The sequence below is a fragment of the Mus musculus genome, chromosome 4 (assembly GCF_000001635.26).
Source record: "Mus musculus strain C57BL/6J chromosome 4, GRCm38.p6 C57BL/6J".
NCBI classification, from domain to species: domain Eukaryota; kingdom Metazoa; phylum Chordata; class Mammalia; order Rodentia; family Muridae; genus Mus; species Mus musculus.
The window spans coordinates 47,279,293-47,293,732 of record NC_000070.6 but is presented as its reverse complement, the minus strand read 5'-3'; the positions used below and the strand labels follow the sequence as shown (position 1 = coordinate 47,293,732).

At 49.7% G+C, this 14,440-nt stretch overlaps 1 protein-coding gene across 3 annotated transcripts in view; it reads right to left on the bottom strand.

Moving 5' to 3' along the window:
- The window catches only part of Col15a1 (collagen, type XV, alpha 1), a 105,513-nt gene that overhangs the window by 19,435 nt on the left and 71,638 nt on the right, over window positions 1-14,440 (bottom strand). For 2 of the 3 annotated variants that reach the window (NM_009928.3, XM_006537601.2), the window contains 14 exons: window positions 14,294-14,329; window positions 13,779-13,919; window positions 13,519-13,584; window positions 12,846-12,881; window positions 12,663-12,746; window positions 11,045-11,110; window positions 9,221-9,256; window positions 6,641-6,703; window positions 4,331-4,399; window positions 4,189-4,224; window positions 1,360-1,413; window positions 1,204-1,263; window positions 485-553; window positions 326-367 (listed from right to left, as the gene is read on the bottom strand). In NM_009928.3, the coding sequence (NP_034058.2) occupies window positions 326-367; window positions 485-553; window positions 1,204-1,263; window positions 1,360-1,413; window positions 4,189-4,224; window positions 4,331-4,399; window positions 6,641-6,703; window positions 9,221-9,256; window positions 11,045-11,110; window positions 12,663-12,746; window positions 12,846-12,881; window positions 13,519-13,584; window positions 13,779-13,919; window positions 14,294-14,329 (858 nt within the window). Of the gene's footprint in view, window positions 1-325; window positions 368-484; window positions 554-1,203; window positions 1,264-1,359; window positions 1,414-4,188; window positions 4,225-4,330; window positions 4,400-5,229; window positions 5,256-6,640; window positions 6,704-9,220; window positions 9,257-11,044; window positions 11,111-12,662; window positions 12,747-12,845; window positions 12,882-13,518; window positions 13,585-13,778; window positions 13,920-14,293; window positions 14,330-14,440 lie in introns of all 3 variants that reach the window. The other variant, XR_001784085.2, reaches the window with a different exon arrangement.

Here is a 14,440-nt window from a genome sequence, read left to right as displayed (position 1 = left end):
GTTCCCAGCTCAGAGGCCACGAGTTCCGGTCACTTCTTTTAGTTAAGAAGGAGTCTATTTTGCAATTTTATGCTTCTTCCGCCCCTGAGGCCAAATGTTTGTTTTACTAATAGACGACTCACTGTTAAAATAAGCCAGTGTGTGGTATTTCATTACCAGGGTCTATTATCTAGAAACTTCTAGATCTTTAAGGGCCTATATGTAGATAGATGATATCAGAGAGTAGACATACAGGAATGGAAAAGTGCCCAAGGCAAGATGGATCCGTTTCCTAAAACAGGCACTGGTACTTAGCCTGCTGCATGAAGACATGAGAGTTACTTACTGGTGTTTTGCAGTGTGGCCGGGCAGGTATTGGAAAAACAGCCTGTGGAAAGAGAATATGAGGGGTGAAGGCATCAGGAAACCTAGCACCAGCTGAGGCCAATCTGGTGCTCACTGCAGGGTCCCCAGGAAAGCTTCTCCCAACCCCATCCTAACTTACGCCTTTGATGTTAACCACAGCTCCAGGGGGCCCTGGGGGCCCTGGGGGTCCAGGTAGGCCAGGTGGACCCTGAAGGAAGAAAAGAAAAGCCGCTGCTGTGTTTAAGGATGTGGGAGGCAGCTACAGCATTTGCTACACACTCTGAGCTGGAAGCTGGGAGGGAGTAGCTTCCAGAGCACTCCCTCATCTGGGGCATACTGAAAAGGGTTGGTAAAGCATGCGGGAGACAGCTGGACAGCTATGCCGTCCTGGCTGACACCCACAAATAATGAGGCCCAGAGAAGGGATACAACCTGCTCAGAGCCACACAGCAGCTCACAGAGAACTGAAATTGGAACCCAGATTCTGGTTCCCGGAGCAATGCTCCGTTAAGATCTGCATTCCTGGGCCGTGTGTGGGAGCAAGGAGGGGGGACACAGGATGCATAGAACCCCTTTTCTTTCCTTCTCCTTTCTGTCTGGTGTCTGCATTGGGGAGACTGACACTCTTCAGCATGGGAATGGTCTAGGTGGGACACAGGACCCTCCTGAGAGTGAGATGGGGGGGAGCGGGGCTGAGTGTGTGCACCTCTGGAAGCAATGGAGGAAGAAAGAAAGCTTCCCTGAGCACACATTCTGCAGGCCCCACTCATTGAACTTCGAGGTACTGGACACTCTAACAGGATCTCGTCTGCACTGCAGCCCCAGGGCATGAGGTGCAGAAGTAGCCATGGTACTCACAGGCAGCGTGACCCCTCGATCTCCTTTGGCACCCTTGAGGCCATTCAGTCCTGGGCGACCCTGAGATACACACAAGATGCCTTAGTGAGCTCTTGCTGTGGGTCAGCTTTGCCACCACATGCCCCATCTTTTAGTCTGGGGAACACTGATACCTACAGGTCGTCCTGGGAGGCCAAACTCTCCTTTGTGTCCTGGTGGTCCTTTGGGTCCCTAGAAGCAAAACAAGCACCAGGCTAGCAAATGCCCGAAACTCAGAGTCCAGAGATAGGGGAGTGCTGGGACTGCTCTTGTAGGGAGAGCAGCAGGGACAGGATGAAGGGACATTGGCAATGGCCCTGGAGTACCCGCCTGCCCGGTTCCTGGTCTCCTGCCTCTCCTCACCTAGAAGCATTTGCTCAGATTTTCAGATCTCCCAACTTTTCTAAAGGCTACACAGCCAGGACCACCTCAGTCAGAACGGAAGAAAGAGCAAGAAGCCAGCAGCTTCGTGCCTCACGTGCCCAGGTGCTCACATGCTAGGCTGGCACAGAACATGGAGCTTTGCATTGGTCATTCATTCCAGGGTCCCCATGTCCTCTATTCTGAATCAGCTCTGCTCCTCCCTGTGCCAGTGTGCCCAAGAACAGGCTGGAGGATGGTAGTCTGCCCCACCCCCACCCATCTTGAAGCCCAGCCTCAGAACAATGCCTCGGTCCTCCTGTAGAGTCCCTGACCCACAGACCCTTCTCCAGTGATGGTTTTCTGGGTCCACACACTTCTTAAGTCACTGCCCTGATCCAAGCTCCTGGCAGGAATCACCTTGTCTACTGGAGCCTGAGGAATAGCAGCTATAATCATGTGCCCCTCTGCCCACCGCCATTACTATAGATAGCATGCCCTAAAAGATGCATTAAGAGAGGGTCAGCATGAAAAAAATCTCTGATATATATTACTCTCAGGGAAGTGAAAAGCAAAAGTAGAGGGAGTTTTCAGGGCATGGGTGGGCCACTTGGTAGGTGGTTCTCTGGAACATTCCCCACGTGCGCATGTACATGGAGTGTCCTGGGTCTCATGAAAGTGCAGATGAAGAGTGTCTGCGCTAGTATATGGGCCAGGGCCTGCCATTCTGCATTGTTACTAAGCTCCCAGGTGATGCTGGGGGGATGCTGATCCACAGACCACACTTTGAGTAACAAGCCTTAGCATTTTTGTAAAAGAGTCATAAGCTACACTGGTCTCTAGGGCCATAGTTAGCCCAGATGGAAGCATTATGCAAATTAAAAGGTGCCCTTATTGCCTGTGTTTGGCAAGCTGTGCACAAGCTGGCCTTCAGTGGGACACCCGCCATAGCCATCTGGAGCCTCCTGCTGGCCCCACTACTAACTGTTTGCATTTCCCATAGAACTGGAGGTTACTGAGTGGTTAACCAGTTGGGAACAAGACTCTCCCATCTGCCTTCACTCTCAGCCCATGTAGTCTATATTTGGTCTTTTCTGCCTGACTTCAGGGACTCAAAAGCCTCAGAAGGTTTCCTGAAGGATGTGCTTGGAACACATAGGCGTTCACTCACGTGCAAACCTTTCTCCCCGGGCCTGAGGTCCAGCTTCAGTCAAACAGATGCCATGTGAACTTTGACACTCACTGTGCTTCAATAGATAGATAGATAGATAGATAGATAGATAGATAGATAGATAGATAGATAGCAGCTTATCTCTCGGAGGTTGTGTGGAGGGGTGGAGGTGGGGGAGGGAGTCCCACCAGATACAGGGCATGGCAGGTTGGCCTCAAGTCTCCCACTTTCTTATGCATTACTTATCTTCTTTGAACCCCTGTGTCCTTGTCTATAGACTTGGGGGAGGGTCATGTGATTACACCAGAGGACTGTGAGGCTGAAAAGAGATGTCCCTTAGGAAGCTTACACAGAGCCTGACCTTCAGTCGTGAGCCACACCTGATCTTTCTTCATTTGAGGTAGTGTGTGTGTGTGTGTGTGTGTGTGTGTGTGTGTGTGTATGCTCAACAGGGAAGTTTAGAGTTCATTCTTAGAAGAAAGAACTCCAAAGTGTTCAAAAGTCCAAGTGTGCTACCTGTTTTTAAAAGAGCAAAGTCAAAGAGCCTGTGATACTATCTAGCAGGAATCCAATCCATTTATCATACAGATGGGCAGGAAGAAACCCAGAAAGTGAGAAGAGGGCATACCCCGCCCCCAAAGCAATAACACAGCAGACCCAGTACTATGTGAGGGTCCTTGTGGGGCTCCCTGGCATCTGTCAGTTCTCACAGATCTACTCTTCTTCCTGGACACACAGCTACACTACATATCTGAGTCCCCCTCCCCCCGCCCAAGAATCTGAGTTCTGACCAGTGGAACATGCGAGGGTGATGCCCAGTCCCCTTTATCGTTCCTTCTTCTTTCTCCTGTCTCAGCTTCCAACTAGACAACTCTTGTGACTTTGGATCCAAAAGATGCTGGAGTCACTGTTGGAGGGCAGAGGTTGAGCAGGAAGTACCCACAGTGGATTATGCAGGAGTGAAAGTGGGACACTCCTATGGTCAACCAGTGGGGGGTTGTTTATTGCTGTTTAGATTTATTTATTTTTATATGTAAGAGTGTTTTGCCTGCATGTATGAATGTGTATTAGATCCATGCCTGGTGACCACTGAAGCTAGAAGAGAGTGCCAGATCCCCTGGAACTGGAGTTATAGACAGCTAATTCACCATGTGGGTATTGGGAACTGCACCTGGGTCCTCTGCAAGAACAGCAGGTGCTCTTAACCACTGAACCCCATCTCTCTTCCCTCCATCCCTGTTTTGTTTATTTTTGAAAGTCTTGTGTAGGCCTGGCAACCACTGTAGTTTGTCTCCCACAAACAGACACATGCTCTGCCACCTGTTACTGCATTACCTTTTATATTTTCACAAGTAGAGTAACTCAATCTAAGTGAGCCGAAGCACGGTAAAAGTTTGAGCCCTTGTCCCAACCCAGTGGAGAGACCCCCAGCTTACCATGGGTCCCGGTGCACCATGGATTCCAGGTTCACCCTAAAACAGGAGACAGGCACTTGTCACTCAGAAAACACTTCTTAAGATACAACCAAAGATGGCAAGCCAAAGCATGTCTGCACTCAGGGTGGGCTGACAGAATTACCTTTCTCCCCTTCATCATTTCCAGAGGGACGTCCCCAGTCAAGATGGCTCCAGGCTCTCCCTTCTCACCCTGCAATGCAGAGAATCTTTTAAGGTCCAGCCTCCTCCTGCCGCCTTGTTTGAGAGCTCTCCGTCCTGCTGCCATGGGTTCTGACCTTTAGACCACCCCTCCAGCCCCGCCACTCAAGCAAAGCCTTCTTGCTAAAGGATTAGAAAAGCCTCTTGCATGATGGAATGTTTTCTGAGATTTTTCTTCTATGAGTTGTCTAAGTTAACTGTTCAAGTGCATCCTCAAGGGCTCCAAAAGGAGGACAGATCTGTACCCTCATTCTCAGACCCCAGCATACTTCTTGCCATAGGATGTCCTTCCAGGGCATCCTAGACATCTAGCTCCTATCAAATCTGATAGTTTGCTTTCCTAATGACTTGAGACTTGTCCCCTCCAAGAATTCTTATTGTTGTTGTTTAAATAGATGAAACTGGAAGAGGCAACACTATAAGCATGGTGCCCGCCTCTTGCCACACAAGAGTCACCTGTCTTGATGTGCAGGTGTCCTCCATTCTTCAAGCCTCTGTGCAAATAGCTTATTGGTTAGTTAGAGTTATCCTAGATGCTGGGCAACAGATGATGGGAGATTTGGGGGTAAGGATGCAGGATACTGCTCTTAAATCCTGCCCTCAATAGGCTCATCTACCATCCCTAGAAAAGACGCATGTAGAAACAAAGGCCATGTGTTGAAACTAGCATCCTTCTAGGCCTCTGCACTAGCCCTGGGCAATTGGGCTGGCAATACAGCAACCTCATTTCCACTGTTGAAAGTGGCCAGGTAGGGCATCAAAGTGAGCAGGGAAGCCTCTCTCTCCATCCCCCAAAGCCCGCAGCTGACATGTGGGTCTTACCACTTTGTTGGCGAGGAAAGGCAGTCCTGAGCAGCAGGAAGAGGCAAGCACAAAAGCATTAGAGGCAGAGCGGCAGGAGGTACAGTTGCTGTGAGAGCTGGAGCAGAGCTGCCTGGTGGCTGTCCCAGACACTTAAAGTGACAGAGAATTAGCAGCAGGAGTAGCCTCTGGAACCTAGAGTCTTAGGTCTACCTACCTTGCCACATAGAAAAAGGAACATGGGAAACAAGAATTGCGAGAGTCAACCCAATCCCACCCTTTCTCTGCCAGCCCACCATAGGGAGGCAGACATCACCACTCTCACGTGCTTCCAAACTTGGCCCAACACACTGAGCTCTCTGCTTCCTAGTGTTGAAGACCAAGTCTCTGGGGCCTCTTTCTTTGTCCTGGGGGCAATGTGGTGCATGAGAAAGAAAGCCCAGAGAAACTTCCAATCCTCAGTCCTCTCAAAGATGCTCCTTTTAGACTCTTCAGGGAGGTATAGCCCCACCCATGTGCAACCTCTGAAATGGGGGTGGGGTGGGGGTGGGGGTGAGGGGTACCCTTCACCATCTGCACTACACTTCTGTCTTTGTCTTCCTATTATACTTGGTATAAGAAAGAAACTGCCAGGATCCCTAGGGGATCAAAAGATGAGAGAGGGGTAGCACACAAATGGAGAAGGGAATGCATGAGGAGGAGCCAGAATCTTTGCTGTCTACTTATGGATGCTCCCCTCCTCCTCAGCTATGAAAAACTACCCGGAAGTTGATTGTAAGAGGCTGTGTAGGGGTACAAAGGGTGGCTCTGAACCCTGAACTTCCCCAGAAATCCCCTGCATGACATCTACTCTAACTACACAATGTCCCAACTTAAAATCACCAGATAGGATGGCTCAGTATGCGAGAGCAGCATTCTAGGAGGCATTGAGCCATACACTCTTCAGACGGGGGAAGGGCAGAAACAACAGTGCCCTTCTGTGTGAGATCAGAGACGCCATCAGCTAGAAGGTGTCTGTGAAAAGGCACAGCACTTCTTCACAAAAACCTTCCATTGGCTGGAGAGATGGCTCGGAGGTTAAGCACACTGGGCTGCTCTTCCAGAGGACAGGGGTTCAAGTCCCAGCACCCACATGCTCCTAACAACCTTCATTATCTTCAGTTTCAAGGGATTTGATGGCCCTTGCTGGCCTCAGCAGTCACTGCATGCATATGGTATACAGAGTTACAAGCAGGCAAAACACTCATACATATAAAAAATAAGACAATAAATTTCAATTAAAGAAAGCATCCAGGTATGAGAGAATAGTGATGATTGGGAATCCTTTAAACGTCAATGAATTGCACTGTAGGGATTGTGTCTCCAGAAGGAAACAGTTGGCCAAATAGGAATGGCCAGCCAGATCCAAGCACATCCCCACCTGGGCCCCTACCTGTTCTCCTTTTAGCCCTGGGAATCCAGGCACACCGGTGTCACCTTTTGGTCCTCTGGGGCCCTGCAAAGAATCATTGGAGGGCATTGTGTTATGGTTAAAAGTTTTTTTTCCTCAAACAGAAAACAACTCTCTCTCTCTCTCTCTCTCTCTCTCTCTCTCTCTCTCTCTCTCTCTCTCTCTCTGTCTTGTCTGTCTCTGTGCCTTTGTCTCTGTCGCTCCCCCAAGCCTCTCTCAGAACAAGCTCTTATCAAGCAGGCAGAAGTCATGACTAGATCTGATCTTTTCCTAACTGTAAGGAGGCAAGGAACTGGGCAGAAGCCAAGGGCATTGGAGGCCTGAAGAGCCCACATTGCGTTGGAGCAGGATGCCCCAGTGGAGCATCTCATGGAGCTGGCTAGGGAACAGCCCTAGGAAGACTGGTCCCCTCAGAGCACAACCATTCTCATGGAGGAAGGCATGTTGGAATGTTCCAGGGTGTGCCCTCAGACTTGAAGCAGCCATCTTAGGGACTGCAGCTGATAGGTCAGACCTCTTTTCCTTCTCAGGCACTTGGGGGGGGGGGAGACTCCGTCAACTATCCTTTCCTCAGATAGGTCTATTTCTCCTGTCCTTTTCTTTTGGATGCTGGCCAGAGCGTAAAGGTGCTTTTTAAGTTCCTTCCTAATCAAAGATTTGACTTCCTTGCTTTTTCTTAAGACTCGTGCCCCTGGGTGGTCTCCTGCCACCAGAAGGCTGATCTCCATGTTTATCTTCTCCTTTCTCCTCCTCCAGGCAGCTGTGAGATTTACAGCTTGCCTACTCTGGGGTTTCCTTCTAAATGCTAATAAAATGTCCTTGTGCCTCCACTTAAGTATGTTCTTAATTCTTTTATTAATAAGGGTGGGAACCCCATACGGAGACCCTGATTCCCGCTGCTGGAACTCCCCAAGACTCCCAGTAACACTTCTTTCCTGCCTTTTAACTCTTTGGTAGAGAAATTCCTGCTCGCCTAGACATCATCAACTCCTCTGACCGTTGGTTCCTTCAGGCGGGCAGACCCGGACTTGCTTTTACCTGGTCCCCCTGGTCTGACTCACCCAGCTGCTCTGGACATCCTCTACGTGCCGGCCCAACATCCACATCACAAGATGGGATCCAGCATCCTAGCCTGCCATTAATCTTGGCTGGGACTCACATGTCATCTCCCACATCATAGAGGTTACTTTGTTCCTTTGACCTCCTCACACCAGACCTGTTGCCCCTGCACTAACGCTTGTGCCCCAGACCCTACCCCTTGCTGGGCTGCCCAGCACCCTCCGCAGAGCCAAATCCTACACTTCAGCCAGGGTTCATGATCCCCAACTCCAGCAGACACAGAACATTCCTGACAATGACTTGCCCACTCATGGTGCCCACTGCCCCAAGGCGTTTTATTGCTTTATTGCTATTTAGCAAGATAGGCGAAAGGGTCTGCTACCCATCACAGCCGCGTCCTGAAAACATTTGAGTGTTATTGTTTAGCGGTGAACTTTTTGTTCATCTTTCTTTTTCAAATAATTTTAAGGAAAGGACAACTAGGGCCAAATCTGTCAGATGAAGACTCACGTCTGAGGTATGTGGCCTGGCTCCTGTTCCTGCGACCTCCCTAACTTTCTGCAGTGTTCCCCTCAGAGCACACAATCATTCTCATGGAGGAAAGCATGTTGGAATGTTCCAGAATGTGCCCTCAGACTTGAAGCAGCCACCTCGGGGGCTGCAGCTAAGAGGTCAGACCTCTTCCCCCACCCCCACCCCCGCTAACCACAAGGATGTTTGCTGCTCGCTCCCTCTTCTGTTCTAATGTCTAGTGAATATGGTATTTTTTAAACCCTCTTCATAGTTTATGCTCACTTAAAAAAGGGAAAAAAGCGTCATTGTATTAAAAGTTCCAAAAAGTATGAAAAGATAAGCGGAGATCAACCACAGTTCAGCCATCAGGAACACACTCCTACGGGGCTTTTATCTGTTTTCTTCATTTGTTCCGGACACAGCACCTCAGGCCTTTCCAAGTTGTGGAGTTTCAAAGAAGCAGCGCAGCTCTCCCCCTGGGGCCTCTCTTGGCCTTCTGCATAGGCACAAACTCTGACTAAACCGATAGCTAATGCAAAAAACATGTCGCCTTCCAATAAGGTACACACAGGCTGTTAATTATCAGCCTTCCACTCCACGGCTCTCCTCTGTCCTTGTGTACCACGGACTTCCTATGTCTCTCATCTTCACAGACTGTTTCTTGATATGCTGGGGTCACCCAGCTACTGCCCAGGGCTGGATGGCCCAGGGCTAGAGACATAAGACCCAGCCCTCTGTAGCTATCATAAAAGTAGATACACACAGGAGAACCTGACACTTACGGCAGAAAAAAAATGAACATGAGATGGTTAAAAATAAACCCTATGGGTCTCAAAGGAGAGGACATGTCTGCGGAGAGTATGAAAGATATGAGTGTGTGCGATGGAGCAGGGCTCAGTCGTGAGGGATGAGGGAACAGCATCTCAGGGGTATAAACAGAATGAGCCCAGCCCCTGAGCACAGGTGGAAGCTAGCCACTGCAGTACTTACTGGAAATCCTGGCAGCCCGGGTACACCATCTGGCCCCTGCAACACACCAAAGACAAAGGGTTTTCAGAGTCAGGAGTACTGAGCCTCATGGGCTATAGTCAGTCTCTCGGGAGGGCAAAGACCTGAGCCCGTTTAATCCAGCAGGGATGACATGGGAACCTGGGTAAGTCACTGATCCCAGGGACCTGCCAAGGATCTAAGCCCATTTCCACCCACTGTGGATCACTGTCCCTGTTCTCCACAGAAGCTTCCTCTTAGTGATGACTCAGTGAGAAGTTCCAAGGGGCAGGGATGGACAGTATGGGAACCTGGGTAAGTCAGCTCTGAAGATGGGCTTGAAGATAGGCTGGAGGCCAGGGGAGAAGTGGGTCCACGCTGGGAGCTAGACTTTTATGAAAGGGATGGGGATTTTTAGAGGGTCTGGCAAGCAGAGTGTACTTCACCCCACTGGGTCACAAGTCCAGGTTGCTGATGCTATTAAAGGGACAGGAGTTTGACAGGAAAATAGATAGATAGATAGATAGATAGATAGATAGATAGATAGATAGATAGACAGACACACACAATGTTAAGAAATTACATTTTAAAAAGAACTAGTTAGAAAAAAAGTGGAGACATGAATGTAATACTTGAGTGCTCTTAGGAGGAAGTTGCTACAGAGTAAGTAGAAGGTTGATCCAGCCTTAAGGATGAGGAGGACGCTGATGGGGAAGAAAGTACAGAAGGCGAGGCCTGGGATCCATCTACCAAGGGCCCAGGGTACCCAGCAGCTCAGAGACGCAGACATTCATGTTTAGGCTGTCTCCTCTTGCTCTGCTACCCACCCACTAGCACCCTAAACCTCTCTCTAGCAGTTCTAGGGAGAACAAAGACCCCATGTGAATGGACTTTTGCCCAGTACCTTGCCTGCCTTGGACTTTGAGTACTGGGTCTTTGCATTATTCATTTCAGTAGCAATCAATGGATGGGAGCCCCATGAGACACAGCGCAGGAGAGGTCATGGTAGATTGAGCCTCACAGATGCTGCTGAGGCAGAGGCATCTTCCAGATAGCTGCAGACATCTTGAGGTATATTCCAGGTCTTTTCCCTCGCCCCCCACCCAACATGGATGGCGGACCTCCCTGGGTGCTGCGGGGTGGGCTGCCCCAGCAGACATCCGCTATGCAAAGCTATAGGCATGTATCTCTGGCTCCAGAGTTACTTGTCAAGTGCCATGAGGTACCAAGCACTTTCATCTCCTCTACCTCATATAAATTGTCCCAACGTCTGGAGAGAGAACCAGGGGATCTGAGTGGCCATTAGAGATGAGGGTGGACCTTCAAGGCTCCTATGGCCAGCATTTCTCCTCCCTGGTCCCTGTCAGGTGCCATGGGAACGCCTTCCTTCTTTTGAGACCCTGTCAACCATGAGCCTCGAGGTGGGCATTGAGTTCCCCCATATGTTGATTTATTTAGCTCTAAAATGGGTTGAGGAGGGGTGAAGTGGGTGTCAGTCCTCCTCTGGCTCCAGTGTCCCATTAGCAGCATCCTCTTCCAAGAAATGAGACTGAGCAGATACGTGTAGGCCCACGATCCCACCCAAGAGGCGGTGGTTCCAGGTGCTCTCCCATCTCACACAGATTTCTGGTGCACAGGACTGAACACTTCTCCTCCCTGAACACAACTCTGCACCACAGACTTAGTGTTATATAAACTCAAAGATGCAGGCTTCCTTCTTTCCGACTTTGAGAGACTCTGGCTCTATGCTTCCGGAGCTAAAATCCAACCCTTTCCACTGGGGCATCTGGGTAGAGACCTCACCCAAGGGCAGATGCAGATACAAACCGGAGGTCCCATGAGCTCAGGAATGTCTGAGAAATTCATGGATCCATTGGTGATGTTGATCAAAGACTGAAAGAGGAAAAATTCACAGTAAGGACAAAGAAAGACAAGTGCTCCTCCTTGCTTCTGGCAAAGAGACCTTAATTGAAGTCACCCAGTATGGAGTACATTGATCACACCCCAAAGTCACTGCCAAACACACCCAGCCCTCCCACTCCCCGTCAAACAGCCCCAGCCTGCCTGTCACTTTTCCTTTTAAATTAACTTTAAAATTATCCAGTAGATGAATTCCTTCTCTCTTTTAAAGTTATAAGCATATACATACATACATACATACATACATACATACATACATGTGCCCATATAAAGTGTGTGTGTCTGTGTGTGTGTGTCTGTGTGTGTGTGTACACGTGTACATGTGTAATATAACTCACGCATGTCATTACTTTAGATAAATGGCATTAGGCCCTGTCCCCTCCCCTTCAACTCATTCTCCCCTACTCCATCATCTTGTGTGGAGCTTTCTATGTGCGATTCTGGAAGACATCTATTTTTAGTTTGAACAGACTGTCAGGGAGCCCTCCAAAGGGGCCATGCAATTTACACTTCCCCCACAAGTGCTCAAGATTGTCTACTTCCATCCCCACGGGCTTGGCACTTTTAAATCCTACTCTTTCTCCTCCTAACCCTGGCCATTCTTTTCCCAGGTTTTGGGGACTTTTTCTTTTGGCACGAGTGTCTGCATCAGAGTGCTGATGGCAGATACAGAGGTTTAAATGACACTCAGGTATGAACAGGGAGAAGGTAAGGGGCAGGTGGAAGGGGAGGCATTGCCGAGCCTTTGCTTCCTCATAGGGATTGATGGTGACATGAAAACCACACACTACTGTCTCCCTGGGAATCGGGGGCATATCGATGCCTCCCCAGAAATGGGGGATCAGAGTGGAACAAGGCTTACTTTACTCACCCACATAGTAAGCTTTCCAAGTGAGATTTTGGAATATGACTACTAACAGATTTTTTTAAACAAAGAGCCATCCAATGAGCTCTTCTGAAGACACCTCCCAATAAGAACTGGCCCTCAGGGGTATAACCCTAGCTCCTCTTGGTCTCTTTACCTCCACTCTGGAAGATGGGGGATGCTTCCTGATGGCAGTTTGGAGCATGCTCAGTACTGTCCTTCTCTCTCTTGTCTGACTCTAGAATTACTCTGCTCAGTAGTACGGCTGGGTTCTGGAATTAGTGGCTTTCCCATAGGGTTACAGCCATCAGTACTCTCTCTGCCAGCAGTGAAAATGATCTCAGGCCTGTGTCTCCAGCTTTGACTTGACTTCTCAACTGGCTAAGAGCCTTTCTGGGGCACTTAATCTGGGGCTTCATCAAGACTCCAGTACTTTCCAGGCGGTTGTCTGACTCCTGACCCTGCCCAGTAGAAGAGTTGTATGTTCAAGTGTGGTGGCATGGAGGGGATAGGAACAGATAGGTTAGCATGCTGGCAGGTGCAGGCAGGGACACCCTGTATAGCCACCAGCCTCAAAGTCCTGAAGTGACAGGTTGCCTGCTATTCCCCCTTAGCAAAGCAGAAAACATGTGGCAAAGCTTCAACCTGGGTGATACTCACACTGGACAGGACCTCGACATGCCCAGGCGGGCCCCTGGGCCCAGGCGGCCCCATAGTGCTGGTTCCGTCCGCTCCTCGTTCACCCTAGTTAGAGCAGAGGGAAGTAAAGAGCAAAGCTCCCAGTCCATGGATAATGCTTCTATGACCTTCTAGAAAGACCCTGCCTCCCATGGGCTTACTTACCTTGGCTCCTTGCTCTCCTTTTTCTCCTTTGGGACCCTGATAAGAATAAGCAAACAGATGACTAGACATTCTTTGTTTTTTTTTCCTGTTTGCTGGCGCATGCTACCTTCTTGCATCTCTCCCTAAGCTCTCCGATGGATGCTGTCCCAGATGATGGAGCAAAGTACAAGGGGGAAATTCCCATTCCAGACTCAGAAGAGTCCCCACACACAACAATCCACAGAGGTCCTCTCCCAGCATGAAAGTACCCTCCTGACCCCACCCTTAGATCCCGTATGTGTGAGAAGCTGTCTTGTACATTAGAAGTTACTCCCTCAGCACTTGGCTCTGGGTTCTGTGTGACAATGATCATAATATCCAGGGGAGTGTCTTCATGCAGGTGTACCACACAGGACAAGGGCAGTGCCTGCTGGAGATGAGCGAGTGGACAGGGTGGGCACCTGGTGGGAGCCTAACACGGTGACAGGAAGTCATGAAACAGAGATGCTCAGTAGTAAGGAACTGGCCAATAGGGACGAAGATGACTATCAAGTTTCCTCACTGCAGTCAGTACCTTACAGGCAGCACAGCATGGGGTTGGAGGCACAGTGTGTGTGAATCATCAAAGTGAGTTCCTCCCCCAGGGGTAACATCAGGACAGCTCTCAGAAAAGGGTTCATAGAAGTCTACCTACACTTGGAGAGGTGGGTCCTGAGATTGTGGGTTTACTCAGCAGCCGGACGTCCCCAGAGCCTTCAATCTAGGGGAGGAAGAAGCAAGGATTTCAGAGTTCACTGCCAGGCAACTACCTACTTGGACCAAGCAGGATGCTGGGGGCAAGAAACTCACAGGAGACTTGACAAAGCCTCTACCCAGGGACCAGTACCCAGTGTGTGTGGCTTCCAGTGCTCTTTACCCTCCATCACTCTTCAGCCACAGAAAGGGCAAACATACCTCAAATCCAAGTTCTGTGGTACATCCCGGGCCTGGAGGCCCAGGGGGTCCAGGAGGCCCTGGTGGTCCCATGACCCCAGGGGTGCCAACTTCTCCATTCTTCCCTGGGGGACCTGGTAAGCCTCGGTTTCCAGGGTCACCCTGTAAGGAGAAGACAGGATAGTTAACAGCTGCAACTTCTCCCCTCCCCCAGAAGAAGCCGTGTGAGCACCTGAGTCAGAAAATGACTCCTTGAAGCTAATTAAGTTTAGAAATTGTCTGATGGGCGATGCTTGATGGCACAGAACAGCTGTCTCACTAATTGGCATTTCCCTTGGCTGATGTGCTCACTAGAGTATTGAGGAAGGAGGAACGTTGCCGGATTGGCTCCCTACCATCCCAGCTGGCCTATCTTTCCTGATCCTCCGCTCTGGGGAGTGCTTCTCTTTGCTCTGTGACATTTATGGGTTCGCTCTTCTGGCCCAAGGGTACACTGGAGAGGGAAGTAGAGGGGGAGAAGAGCTGTTCTCAATTACCTTCTCGCCAGCCGAACCATTAGGCCCTCTTGCTCCCTGAAACACACGAACACAGGGACCAATTAGAATGCAACGTGCTAGGCTTGCTCAAAGAGAAATGCAGAATTACAGACGAGTGAATAGCAGGCTATAACAACAGGCTTGTTC